Source organism: Schistocerca piceifrons, chromosome 8, assembly GCF_021461385.2.
Source record: "Schistocerca piceifrons isolate TAMUIC-IGC-003096 chromosome 8, iqSchPice1.1, whole genome shotgun sequence".
NCBI classification, from domain to species: Eukaryota; Metazoa; Arthropoda; class Insecta; order Orthoptera; family Acrididae; genus Schistocerca; species Schistocerca piceifrons.
The window spans coordinates 20,237,096-20,250,919 of NC_060145.1; the positions used below are offsets into that span (position 1 = coordinate 20,237,096).

Below are 13,824 nucleotides of genomic sequence, written 5' to 3' on the forward strand. Positions count from 1 at the left end.
TAAAAAAGTGTGTGCCATTTTATTGATTCTTCGGCAATTTGTTTCAAAAAGCCTGTAAGCTTTTAATTCTTCACAGAATGCTACCAAGACATACTCAATATTTTTGTTGCCCCATTGTCATTGGTTAGTTCCCAGAATGTGAATGTAGGCCTTGCTTCCAAATATTTTGAGATTTAAAAGGGGGGCAGAGACAAGCTTGCAGTGGCTCTATTATGCCCTCAGAAACGTTCACATGGGCGTCCATGGGTCCAGTGGAGATTATGCAAGGCACCATGATGACCAAGGAGTATCTATCGTATGCTCTTTACAGGCCATTTACACTGTTTCATGACAATCATGTTTGCCTATGACAGTGGCACTTTTCAGCAAGATAATGCACCATGTCACAAGGCCAGGAGTGTGATGGGGTGGTTCGAGGGGCTGATGTGCTGGCCTAGCAGCTCGCCAGATCTGAACCCAATTGGACACATCTGGGATGGGACTGAACATGACATCAGAGCTCATCGTCTCTCCTCCCCGGAATTTACGAGAGTTAGGTGACTTGTTTGTGCAGATGTGGTGCCAAATTCCTTGGTGACATACCAAGAACTCATTCCTTCCATGCCATGATGCTTTGCCACTGTTACCTGTGGCAAAGGTGGACATACTGGCTACTAGATAGGTGGTCATAATGTTCTGGCTGATCAGTGTAGACATCTGTTGGAGGAGCCAAGCTACAAGCTATTAATTCATTACAGAATTCTCTTACATTTCTGTATGATTATGTTGTACTAAACTGGAGATTTAGCATTGCCAAGTGCCACAGGAAATATTGTGGCTTTACCACACACCAGTCACAGTATTACTTAGGTTTGTTTGGTGGTCAGGCTGTTCACAGGAACTTTTGCCCTTCCCTTGGTGCAGTTGGTGGTTTTGGCAAAGCCCTGCAGTTGAGATGAATGTGAAGAAGTCCTACATAACACTGCGAAAAAAAGTTCCCAGTCTGTTCCCAGTCCCTTCCTCGTACAGCCTTTATTGAGCTACAGGGAGGGCACATTCCAGACCTCTTGCTGGTGTACTCTGGCACCTTTTCCCATCACAAAATAAGCATGACTTTGTAATGTCCCTGCCCAACATCCATCCCCAGCTCCGACAAGCACAGCTCCTGCTCCTGCTGCACATCATCAGTACTTCACCATTCGTCTCGGTGGAGAAGCACTTTGAAAGTGTATGTCCTGTTTCTCTACTTTGAAAGTGACATTTTTGGTGTTTAATTTTTTTTTAATAACAAACAAGTTTTCTTTTTTCCCCTAGCCCAGATTTGTAATTTTCCGGGTTAAATTTTAAGTAATGACATACGAGCAAAAATATCTTTTGTGACTATTTTCTAGCTTTGTTTCCTGACTCATTAGATTGCTGGATCTAATCAAAGGGGTGGAAGTCAGGTTGTTAAATCAAAGAGGAGGAATCAATATTCATACTGATCATACAAGAAGTTCTTTGTATGTACTAGTGAAGTATGCTTGCCTTTTTGGTACTAAGGTAATCTCTCTTCAAAAAACATTGATTTGAAACTGTCAATCATTTGACATACGATAAGTGCTGTGTACTTCCATACAGATTTAGTTTTCATTCAGATTTAGTTTTCCAACTCACTGAGTCAGCGATATAAAAATTACCAATTTTTAAATGTTGCCCCTTCTTGGATACGTTTTTGTGGATGTCCATGACTTGTTACTAAGTTTCTGGATATGTTAGGCTGCAGCACGATGACAATATTGTGTGTGTGTGTGTGTGTGTGTGTGTGTGTGTGTGTGTGTGTGTGTGTGTGATTGTGTGTGATTGTGTGTGTGCGTGTGTGCGTGCGTGCGTGTGTGCGTGCGCGCGCACACCTTTGTGGTGGATTGCCTCGGCTATCAAGTGAGTGCTTGCCTTTATTAAATTTACAAATTGTGCAAATTCTAACCTTACCAGTAAAGTTCTCCAGATTGTGCCTAACAACTGTCAAAAGACCTGCTGGAGGCTGTACAACCCTTTCCTCACATCTCTTTTTATTCATTTATTTTTCTCTCCTGCTCGTCTATTATTTACATTTGTGTAGGTTATGTTGCAAAGAGAATTTATGTCTTATGTCTAACATAGTCCCTGGTGTGAAATACCATCATTTCCGAGTACTTTTAGGTCATATCTTTCAAAAGAAAATCCATTTTGTTGTTATAAATAATTTACAGATTGTGGACTAACTCTCTCTTAATTTTTCATGGTTAAGTAAATTTTTAATAATAAGTTACAGTAGCAAGAAAGTTTTTGAAGAGACACTGTCAGATTTTGTCCTTTTTCTAAAGGGGTGGGGTGAAGGAGTACTGTGAAAGTGAGGTCTCATAAGTCCATGCATGTGAACTAACAACTCTAAAACAAACCCTGGGTCTAACATTTTGTACTGAATGAAATGTTGCTATCATTAAGAGTATATTCTAGTTTCTGAATGAGAGCTTTGAGTTATGAGACCAACTCGTGCTGATCCCTAATCCCAAAATACTTGCTAGAAATTGTCCAATAACAAATGGAGTTTTATTTACTTATTTGATATTTTGTGCACAGGAAATCGAAAACTACAAGTTGAACCTTCATGGAAAAATGGGAGAACTTAGTAAGCAACTCTCAGCAGTCACACACAAATTACTGCAAAAAGAGGCCCAGAATGGTATGACACAGGGAATCCCAGAAAACAGGTAATCAGTATTCGTAAATTCTTGAGTTTCTCCCGGCGTATTTGATAATCAAAATATCCACGGGTATGCTGCCGGTCTATAGTGTCCAACGGGCACAATATTTCGGCGATCAAACATGTCGCCATCATCAGGTGAACTGACGGACTGAGCTCCTGTGAACGTGCCGGCACGCAAATCCGTACGCTATGGCTGCTCAGAGGGAACTGGGTTCGGTCGCGGCGGCGGCCGATTTAAATACCCTCTGCCCGCGGCGCGCTCCCTCCGCCGTCCGCGCCCAGCGCCACGGTCGCGCGGTGAAACAGATTGCGACGGCGTCTGAGATGACGTCGGTGTGATGGCTCTGTCCGCCGTGGTCGTCAGAACTATACGTCTGCTCGATTTACTCTTGATTAACCCGATCGCTGGTTCCCAAGCCTTGCTAAGATTATAGCCACAGTCACGGTTTATGAGGTCGTCATTGGTGCGAATTTCGATGGCCTCTCTAACAACGCTGTCCCAGTATCTCGACGTCTGTACCAGAATCCTCGTGCGGTCATACTCCATGGCGTGATTTTCCGACAAACAATGTTCAGCGACCGCCGACTTGCTCGGATACATCAGTCGAGTGTGCCTCTGGTGTTCACGGCATCGATCCTCGACGGTACGCATCGTCTGACCAATATACGACTTGCCACATTGACACGGAATCTGGTACACGCCGGCCTTCCTCAAACCGAGGTCATCTTTGGCGCTCCCCACCAGTGCACGAGTTTTATTTGGAGGACAAAACACAGTTCCGACCCGGTGTTTCTTCAGAATGCGGGCGATTTTCCCCGAGAGTGCGCCTGTGTATGGAATAAATGCAGTGCCTACCTCCTCCCTCGTGACTTCATCCATCTCAACAGGTTGTGCTGCAGTGGTTGGGCAGAGATTCAACGTGCTCTCCGCCCAACCACTGCAGCACAACCTGTTGAGATGGATGAAGTCACGAGGGAGGAGGTAGGCACTGCATTTATTCCATACACAGGCGCACTCTCGGGGAAAATCGCCCGCATTCTGAAGAAACACCGGGTTGGAACTGTGTTTTGTCCTCCAAATAAAACTCGTGCACTGGTGGGGAGCGCCAAAGATGACCTCGGTTTGAGGAAGGCCGGCGTGTACCAGATTCCGTGTCAATGTGGCAAGTCGTATATTGGTCAGACGATGCGTACCATCGAGGATCGATGCCGTGAACACCAGAGGCACACTCGACTGATGTATCCGAGCAAGTCGGCGGTCGCTGAACATTGTTTGTCGGAAAATCACGCCATGGAGTATGACCGCACGAGGATTCTGGTACAGACGTCGAGATACTGGGACAGCGTTGTTAGAGAGGCCATCGAAATTCGCACCAATGACGACCTCATAAACCGTGACTGTGGCTATAATCTTAGCAAGGCTTGGGAACCAGCGATCGGGTTAATCAAGAGTAAATCGAGCAGACGTATAGTTGTGACGACCACGGCGGACAGAGCCATCACACCGACGTCATCTCAGACGCCGTCGCAATCCGTTTCACCGCGCGACCGTGGCGCTGGGCGCGGACGGCGGAGGGAGCGCGCCGCGGGTGGAGGGTATTTAAATCGGCCGCCGCCGCGACCGAACCCAGTTCCCTCTGAGCAGCCATAGCGTACGGATCTGTGTGCCGGCACGTTCACAGGAGCTCAGTCCGTCAGTTCACCTGATGATGGCGACATGTTTGATCGCCGAAATATTGTGCCCGTTGGACACTATAGACCGGCAGCATACCCGTGGATATTTTGAGTATTCATAAACTTAGTTTTAATGTAGGCATGCAGTTGGTTTAGTGGTACAAGGAAGAGGCTGAAGCAAAATATTCATAAAATTAGTGAGTTTTTGGATATGTGTGTAAAAAAAACCAACCTTACTAGGAGCTTGTGAGATTTTAAATTTTATGAGAAAAGAAACATACACTGTTAAAAGATACATTAAGCTGCAGATTCAATGCGCGAATAGAGCAAGAAGGGTGAAAATAAGTTCTATGCCTCAATCAAAATAACAAAGTGATTGACAGATGAGCATTGGAGGGACCAATATTGCTGTCCACATTTGCTTGTGAATGGAATGTGGCTGTGGTAGCAATAACTGAGCATTTCAGTTATGGATACATTCATATGCTGTCTGTTAACAGCCTGTGTTAGATGTTCTGTCACATAAATTGCTCACAGAAATGATGTAAACAATACAAACAAATCACACTTGTTATTTTACTGACTGGTAGCATTGTTTGAAACTTTTTGCAACTGACTTATAAGGTAGCAATGTGATGTGACAATGATGAACAGACCAAGCTGATTCTCTGATTGATCAATATTATTCTGTGAGTGGTTGTTCTAAGGGTAGCTGTACTGAAACAACTAGTTACCAAGTCACATTTTTTATTCTGAGTCAGGTATAGAGAAGGATACAATCACCCTTAATAGCAACAAGAGTCTCACAGGAAAGTTATGTGATATTAAGTATGTAAATCATGTCACCTGGTATCTTCATATGTCATTGATGGCTGACATTGCTGTGTTCTACCAATAGTTGTTTGACATGATCACTTCCTTTAATTGTATAGTAATTTACTGATTTCATCTGCCACTATCTCTTTCCTGCACACATTGCTGGACTTGCACCCCTGAGTTAAAAAGTAAAAAAATTATTGTAATAATAATAATAATCATACAGTCTTAAGAGTTGTAAAGAGGTCTCAAAATATGAAAATGAAGGCTCAATAACATGTGTTACGGCATGTTCTTCATGATCTTTATTCTTGCAAGGAAATTTGTTGTGGGTTTGCAACTGATGATAATATTTCAGAAAATAAATCATCCATGTCCCCAGTTGACAATTTTTATTTATCCTGTCATAACTAGTTTTGAGACCAAAGCATCATCATTTGTCATACCTCATCACTAAATCTTGACTACTATAAAGAAGGTACAGAATATGGAAATTAAGGCCAACATTACATCACTTCTGTGCTCATTATAACTAGATTAGATTAGATTAATACTAGTTCCATGGATCATGAATACGATATTTCGTAATGGTGTAGAACAAGTCAAATTTTCCAATACATGACATAATTAAGTTAATTTAACAACATAATTAAGTTAATATAACAACTTTTTTATTTTTGTTTTTTTTATAATTTTTTTTTCCTTAATTTATATCTAAAAATTCCTCTATGGAGTAGAAGGAGTTGTCATTCAGAAATTATTTTAATTTCTTCTTAAATACTTGTTGGTTATCTGTCAGACTTTTGATACTATTTGGTAAGTGACGAAAGACTTTAGTGGCAGTATAATTCACCCCTTTCTGTGCCGAAGTTAGATTTAATCTTGAATAGTGAAGATCATCCTTTCTCCTAGTATTGTAGTTATGCACACTGCTATTACTTTTGAATTGGGTTTGGTTGTTCATAACAAATTTCGTAAGAGAGTATATATACTGAGAAGCTACTGTGAATATCCCTAGGTCCTTAAATAAATGTCTGCAGGATGATCTTGGGTAAAGTTACTAGTATTGTTATCATTGTGTACACTAATATGTGGGATATGGTAAGATATAAATTTCTGTGTCATAACAAACAGAAGCAACTGTGCAATGGGAGTATATGGGTGAATACCTTGATAAAGTGGTTACATTTCCATTCCAGAATGTATGACATTTTGAGTATAAGAAGGGAGGCAGTTGATGTGATTGACACGGCATTCGGTATGCGAGAATCGCAGCAAGCATTTACTGCCAGGCTTCAGAATATGTATGGAGACCACTACCCAGATCTTGTGACTCCTATTCTGTTTGCTCTTACTCAGGTATGTTGAGAATTGGATATAATGTAAGTACATAAGGGAAAGGTAGATTACTACTTACCATAAATGTGACACATTAAGTTGCAGACAGGCACGACTAAATGGCAATTAGTCATCAGCTTTCTGCCACAGCCATCGTCAGAAAAAGAAACACGCACACATTCATTCACACAAGCAAGCACACATCTCGCACACACGTGACCACCATATCTGGCAGCTCAGATTAAAATGCGACTGTCATGTAGAACAGAAGCAGCACTCTGGAGGGAACTGGCAAGGGAAGGAATAGCATTGTATGGGTGGGGGCAGGAGAAGAATGCAGTCTGGAAGTGGGTGCAGGGACTAGACTGCTAATAAACACAGCATTGGAAGGGATATGATCTCTGTGGCATGGGGTTGGGATTATGCGTGGCATAGAAATGGACTAGAATGATGTGGAGGTTGGTTGGGTGACAGAATACCACTTTAGGAAGGGTGAGCAGTATCTTGGTTAGGATATCCCTCGTATCAGGGCACGGTGACAGGTAACCAAAGCCCTGGCGAAGGATGTTCCAGTCCGAGGTGGTGTTGGATGAGGAAGGGGGCATTCCTTTGTGGCTGGTACTTAGAGGTGGTGAGATGATTGGGGTTGTGAGAAGAAGTGGCATAGGAGATCTGTTTGCAGACTAGGTCAGGGGAATAGTGCCTCTCTCTGAAAGCCTTCATGAGACTGTCAGCATGCTTGGCGAATGCGTTCTTGTGCTGCAGATACAGCATCACTGGGTGGTCAGGCTGTATGGGAGTGATTTTTTGGTGTGGAATGGATTACAGTTGTCGAAGTGCAGGTGCTGTTGGCGGTTGGTGAGTTTAATATGGACAGAGGTGTGGGTGGAGCCATCAGGGAGGAGGTGGCCAACATCCTGGAAGGTGGCACACTGGGTTAGGGAGTACCAGGTGAAGCGGCTGGGAGAGAAGGTGTTGAGGTTGTATAGGAATGAAGACAACATGTCATGGTCCTGAGTTCAGATCATGAAGATATCATCAGCGAACTTGAACCAGGCTAGGGGTTTGGCGTTTTGGGAGGCTAGGAAGGTCTCCTGCAGGTGGTCCATAAACAGTTGGCATAGGAGGGCGCCATGCAGATGCTCATGGTTGTGCTGCAGATTTTTTTGTATACTTACCCTTCAAAGGAGAAGTAGTTGTGTGTTAGAATAAAGTTGATAAGGTATATGAGGGGTAGTGGGTTTGGAGTCTGAAGGACAATGGCAATGGTAGTGTTCAGTAGCGATAGGACTGTGGGGTCGATGGATGTTTGTGTGTTGGGAGGTGGCATAAACAGTAATGTGTAAGGCTCCAGAAGGTAAAGGGGTGTGGTTGGTGAAGACTTGGTGAAGAAAGTGGATGGTACCTTTGACATAGAAGGCTAGGTTACAAACAGTTGTTTGGAGGTGTTGGCCAGTGAGGGCCAAAATTCTTTCAGTGGAGCCACAATAACCGGTCACAATGGGGCTTCCAGGGTTGTTGGAGCATGTAGAAGGTGGGTGTGTCATTGGGGTGAGGTTCTGGGAAGAGCCTAAGGCTTGAAGCATTTTGGATTGGAGGTTATGTTGGATGTCTGGGATGGGATCACTCTGGCAACATTTATAGGTAGATGAGGCAAATAATTGGCAGAGCATATAGCTTTTCTTAGTGCCCCTAAAGATACAAGAAATGATGATTGTGAAAGTTAGTACGACTCTTTTCATTTATTCTGTTCTTTGTATTGTTTGTGCCTTGATGCATTATATTGTTGCTTATTTGCTCTTGTCTACAATCTCATTTTTATATTTCGTTACGTGTTGTTACTCTTCATTTGTGACACAGGTTTCATATGCCATTGAAGTACAGTGCAGTGTGATCCATAAACTTATTGAACCAAATGATGATACTTGGAAACTGCTTTGTTATCCTTCTATTGGTACTGTTTATCAAACAGTCAATGAAATTCTATTGAAGTCAAGCTCAGGAAGTGACTGGAGTTTTCAGTGAGTATTTGCAGTGCATACACACTTTTGACTAAATTACTTTGTGAAATAATTGTCAAGTTTTTGAAAAGTTAGATCTGCCTTTAAATACTGCACTCACAGGGTTTTCATTAAACTGCTTGGTGGTGGTGGTTTTTTTTTTTAACTAACATTAAATGATTAAGCTTAAGAAAGAAAGAAAAGACATGCAGATACTCTGATTCAACACTTCACATGAGAGGATCTAGAGCACACACAAATTAAATGTTACTTATCATGCTGTTACTATGTAGTTTATTTGTAACAGGCACTGTGATGACTAGTTAATGATTTTCAGCATGAATTTTTCCTGAGTGTGAAATGACACAGAATATACCAGTCAGAATCAGTGACATACCGTATAACAGGAACAAATATGTTGGTCTGCTAGACTGTATTATAGTTGCTTTTTCCATGCATCCCGAAAAAATTGCAGTATATTTGTATAGCCTGTCTTACCTTTTATTTCATAATATAATTTACGTAACCATAATTATTTCATTTAAATAAAAGGTCTGTTCATATGGTTGGCAGCAGTTTTACCAACAAGTCACTTTTATTGCTTGTAGTCACTTTCTTTTCTTCGAGTTTGTGTGTGTGTGTGTGTGTGTGTGTGTGTGTGTGTGTGTGTGTGTGTGTGTGTGTGAGAGAGAGAGAGAGAGAGAGAGAGAGAGAGAGAGAGAGAGAGAGAGAGAGAATTTGTTTGTTCACTGCACACATTTTTACCCACTTCATTGGAACATTACAGAAAATGGAGCCATTGATACAGTTGCTTCACAGTGAAATATAGGGACTTGTTCACGTGTTGATAGGAAGAATATGAAAACCATTAGTATTAAAGGCTTGTGAACTATCAGAAGATATTTTTCAGGAATCCAGTTCACTACATCTAGAAGACATGTTTTGTGATGATGGTGTTTTAGCAGAGGTTACCCAGTGGGCATCTGAAATGGACTGCCCTAAGTTCTTGACACAGTTTAGGAGGTATTTTACTGAATAGAGACTACTCAGTAGGCATCTGAAATGGACTGCCTTAAGTTCTTTATATGGTTTAGGATGTATTTTACTGAGCCTTGTAAATATGTTATTCTTAAAGCTATCCTCGCAGGGCCAAGCAATCTACAGCATTTTTGATGTCTTCATTCATGTAACAGAATGTCAGCAGTAAGTACAAGTGATATTGTAAAGATCACAAAAGCATTACTGCAGGATATTGATTGCAATCAGCTAGTGGGTGAATGGAAACTTCTCCAGTTGGAAACCAGCATAAGTTAAAGTATAACACAAACTCCAAGTGGCAGTTATTGGAGCCAATTCTTCAGTATGAAATGCGTGACAGGAGAGTCAAAATATCCCCAGATAAGTAAAGTGGTGAAAGCAGCTCTAGATCTGTCTCACAGGCTTGCTGAGGGTGAAAGGAGTTTTTCTGCATCAAGACGATATCTTGGTGGTTCATGGTGTGGGTTCCTGTTGTCATGTCCTAGTTCATGAACCACGGGCAATGTATGAGTGTCCAAGTAAGTAGTCCTGACAGTTGGAATACCAGTTACTTTGGAATAAGACTGGGCATCTCGGACATCTTCTGAGTCGTGGTCACCTTTGTGCTCAGACAGCAAAGACTACCAAATCCACTGGTTAGTCCCTCAACCGTTAGGGGGAAGTAAGGCCAGCAACCTGCTTCTCTGGTACTTTAAATATGATGCTGGCAACAATCAGAGCAAAATGCCTCGGACCTTTGGAGGTGACGGACTCCCACCTCTAATTGACAAACCAGGGAATCCTAAGACACGACTCGGCAAACGAATGATAACGAGATGGGGAGCTATTAATATCAATGGGGGCTACTCTGGGAAGAAGGTAGAGCTGGCAGAGGCTGCAAGTAAGATGGGGTTGGACATTTTAGCTGTTAGTGGCATTCGGGTAAGAGGTGAGAAAGAAGAGGAAGTGGGAGAATACAAGGTCTTCCTGTCAGGAGTCAAAGCAGGAATAGCACAATGGGGTGTAGGGCTTTACATCAGGAAAGAAATGGAACCCAACATAGTTGCAATAAGGTATGTAAACGAACGACTGATGTGGATAGATTTGACGGTGTCTAGCAAGAAAATTAGGATTGTGTCAGTATATTCGCATTGTGAAGGGACAGATCAAGATAAGAAGGATAGTTTTTATGACACACTCAGTGATGTGTTGTTAGAGTAAAGGACAAGGACAGTGTTGTGCTCATGGGTGATTTTAATGCCAGGATTGGAAATCGAACAGAAGGGTATGAAAAGATTATGGGTAGATTTGGAGAGGATATGGAGGCCAACAGGAACGGGAAACAACTCTTGGATTTCTGTGCCAGTATGGGCTTAGTAATCACAGTCTCCTTTTCTAAACATAAGAACATTCACTGGTATACTTGGGAAGGCAGTGGAACCAGATCTGTCATTGACTATATAATAGCAGATCAGGAATTCAGGAAGGTTGTGAGGGACACACAAGTATTCAGGGATTCTGTGATGACACTGATCATTATTTAATCTGCAGTGAAATTGGGATTGTGAGGCCGAAAGTGCAGGAGGTCAGGTCCATATGTAGGAGGATAAGAGTGGAGAAACTTCAGGATAAGAAAATCAGGCACAAATACATAACAGCGATCTCGGAAAGGTACCAGTTAGTTGAATGTCAATTACAGTTATTGGAAAAGGAATGGACAAGGTAAAGGGACACAGTGCTAGAAGTGGCTAAAGAATGTCTTGAAACAGTAGTGTGTAAAGATAGGATGAAGCAAACAGCTTAGTGGAATGACACAGTCAAGGCAGCCTGTAAAAGGAAAAAGAAGGCGTATCAAAAATGGCTACATACTAGAACTCAGGTAGACAGAGAAAGTTATGTTGAAGAAAGAAACAAAGCCAAACAGATAATTGCAGCATCCAAGAAGAAACCTTGGGAAGACTTTGGAAACAGGTTGGAGACTATGGGTCAAGCTGCTGGAAAACCATTCTGGAGTGTAATTAGCAGTCTTCGAAAGGGAGGTAAGAAGGAAATGACAAGTATTTTGGACAGGTCAGGAAAACTGCTGGTGAATCCTGTTGATGCCTTGGGCAGATGGAGGGAATATTTTGAAGAGTTGCTCAATGTAGGTGAAAATACAATCAGTAATGTTTCAGATTTCAATGTACAATGGGATAGGAATGATGATGGAAATAGGATCACATTTGAGGAAGTGGAGAAAATGGTCAATAGATTGCAGTGCAATAAAGCGGCTGGGGTGGATGAAATTAAGTCTGAACTCATCAAATACAGTGGAATGTCAGGTCTTAAATGGCTACACAGGATAATTGAAATGGCGTGGGAGTCAAGACAGGTTCCATCAGACTGGACAAAAGCAGTAATCACACCAATCTTTAAACATGGGAACAGAAAAGATTGTAACAACTACAGAGGTATCTCTTTAATCAGCATTGTGGGTAAAATCTTCTGAGGTATTGTTGAAAGGAAAGTGCGAGTATTAGTTGAGGACAAATTGGATGAAAATCAGTGCAGGTTTAGACCTCTTAGAGGTTGTCAGGACCAGATCTTTAGCTTATGGCAAACAATGGAGAAGTGTTACGAGTGGAACAGGGAATTTTACCTATGCTTTATTGATCTAGAGAAGACATATGACTGGGTTCCAAGGAGGAAGTTATTATCTGTTCTACGAGATTATGGAATAGGAGGCAAACTTTTGCAAGCAATTAAAGGTCTTTACATAGATAGTCAGGCAGCAGTTAGAGTTGACGGTAAATTGAGTTCATGATTCAGAGTAGTTTCAGGGGCAAGACAAGGCTGCAACCTGTCTCCACTGTTGTTCATATTATTTATGGATCATATGTTGAAAATAATAGACTGGCTGGGTGAGATTAAGATATGTGAACACAAAATAAGCAGTCTCGCATGTGTGGATGACTTAGTTGTGATGGCAGATTCGATTGAAAGTTTGCAAAGTAATATTTCAGAGCTAGGTCAGAAATGTAAGGACTATGGTATGAAGATTAGCATCACCTAAATGGATTGAGTGCCAAATAGGAGGAATAAAGTTATAACAGGTGGATGGTTTCAAGAACTTAGGATGCATATTCTCACAGGATGGCAACATAGAGAAAGAACTGGAAGCAAGATGTAGCAAAGCTAATGCAGTGAGCGCTCAGCTACGATCAACTCTCTTCTGCAAGAAGGAAGTCAGTACCAAGACTAAGTTATCTGTGCACTGCTCAATCTTTCAACCAACTTTGTTGTATGGGAGCGAAAGCTTGGTGGTTGTTGTATGGGAGCGAAAGCTTGGTGGATTCAGGTTACCTTATCAATCATTTTTTCCCCCATAATCTTTTAGATAACCTGTTCGCCATATGCCACTTACACTAATAATAATAAAGTAATGTAGTAATGTCACCACCCCACATTTCTACACTGGGGATCAGGCATTTTTGAGGCGGAGATTTACCAGAAAATAGAGCAAACTATTTGTTTTAAGAAAACTAGTCTGCACGTAGCTGATGACCCATTTGATGGTATTTATAGATTCTGCTCTGTATATAGTTATACAAATAACGCTGTGCATACCACATACAGCTGTGTATACGTGTACCCCACAAGTGGTACCCCAACACAAGAATGAAAACTTGGTGAATGTACTATGAGGGCACTGAAAATTCAGCAGTACAAAAATAAGAAAAATTCTCATGGTGTGGATGTAATAACTGCTGTGTCACCAACAAGAATCTGGGTACATCATTTGGTATCGCACACAGTACTAACTCTATTAAAAATAGGACTACCACACCATTATGATGATACAGAGAGCAAGGATCAATAACCAGTCAGTGCAGGATTATCAGTATAAAAATGACAATCCATGCTGTTAGCACAGCAAGTAGAGGAGAATGTGTGCTAACTCCACTAGTTCACTGTCCCTGCCACGACATGTCAGTTGCTCTGTGTGTAATACAATTGAAAAATTTCATGTAATGAAGAATCATTTAGAAAAGATATGCATCACATGATCTTTGCAGCACCATACAATAGAAATTTCTACACAGATGTAATCAAAATTTTTTGTTTATAAAATGTGTCGCCACAGAAACTGTTGACACAGGGCTTTACCGCGATGATATTTTCCATCTGCACAAGAACTTTAAAATATCTTTTGATGGATATGTGAATAGTGTTTTTCTTCTAGTAGAATCGTAGTATCTAATACGCTTAAGCACACAATTTCGGAAGAATTCC

General features: G+C 41.6%; 1 protein-coding gene across 1 annotated transcript in view; it reads left to right on the forward strand.

The window, feature by feature from the left end:
- LOC124711323 (midasin-like) overlaps nucleotides 1–13,824 on the forward strand; it is a 128,124-nt gene that overhangs the window by 104,027 nt on the left and 10,273 nt on the right. Inside the window, exons 16-18 of the mRNA XM_047241341.1 lie at nucleotides 2,581–2,711; nucleotides 6,397–6,556; nucleotides 8,396–8,556. Of these exons, the coding sequence (XP_047097297.1) occupies nucleotides 2,581–2,711; nucleotides 6,397–6,556; nucleotides 8,396–8,556 (452 nt within the window). The remainder of the gene's footprint in view (nucleotides 1–2,580; nucleotides 2,712–6,396; nucleotides 6,557–8,395; nucleotides 8,557–13,824) is intronic.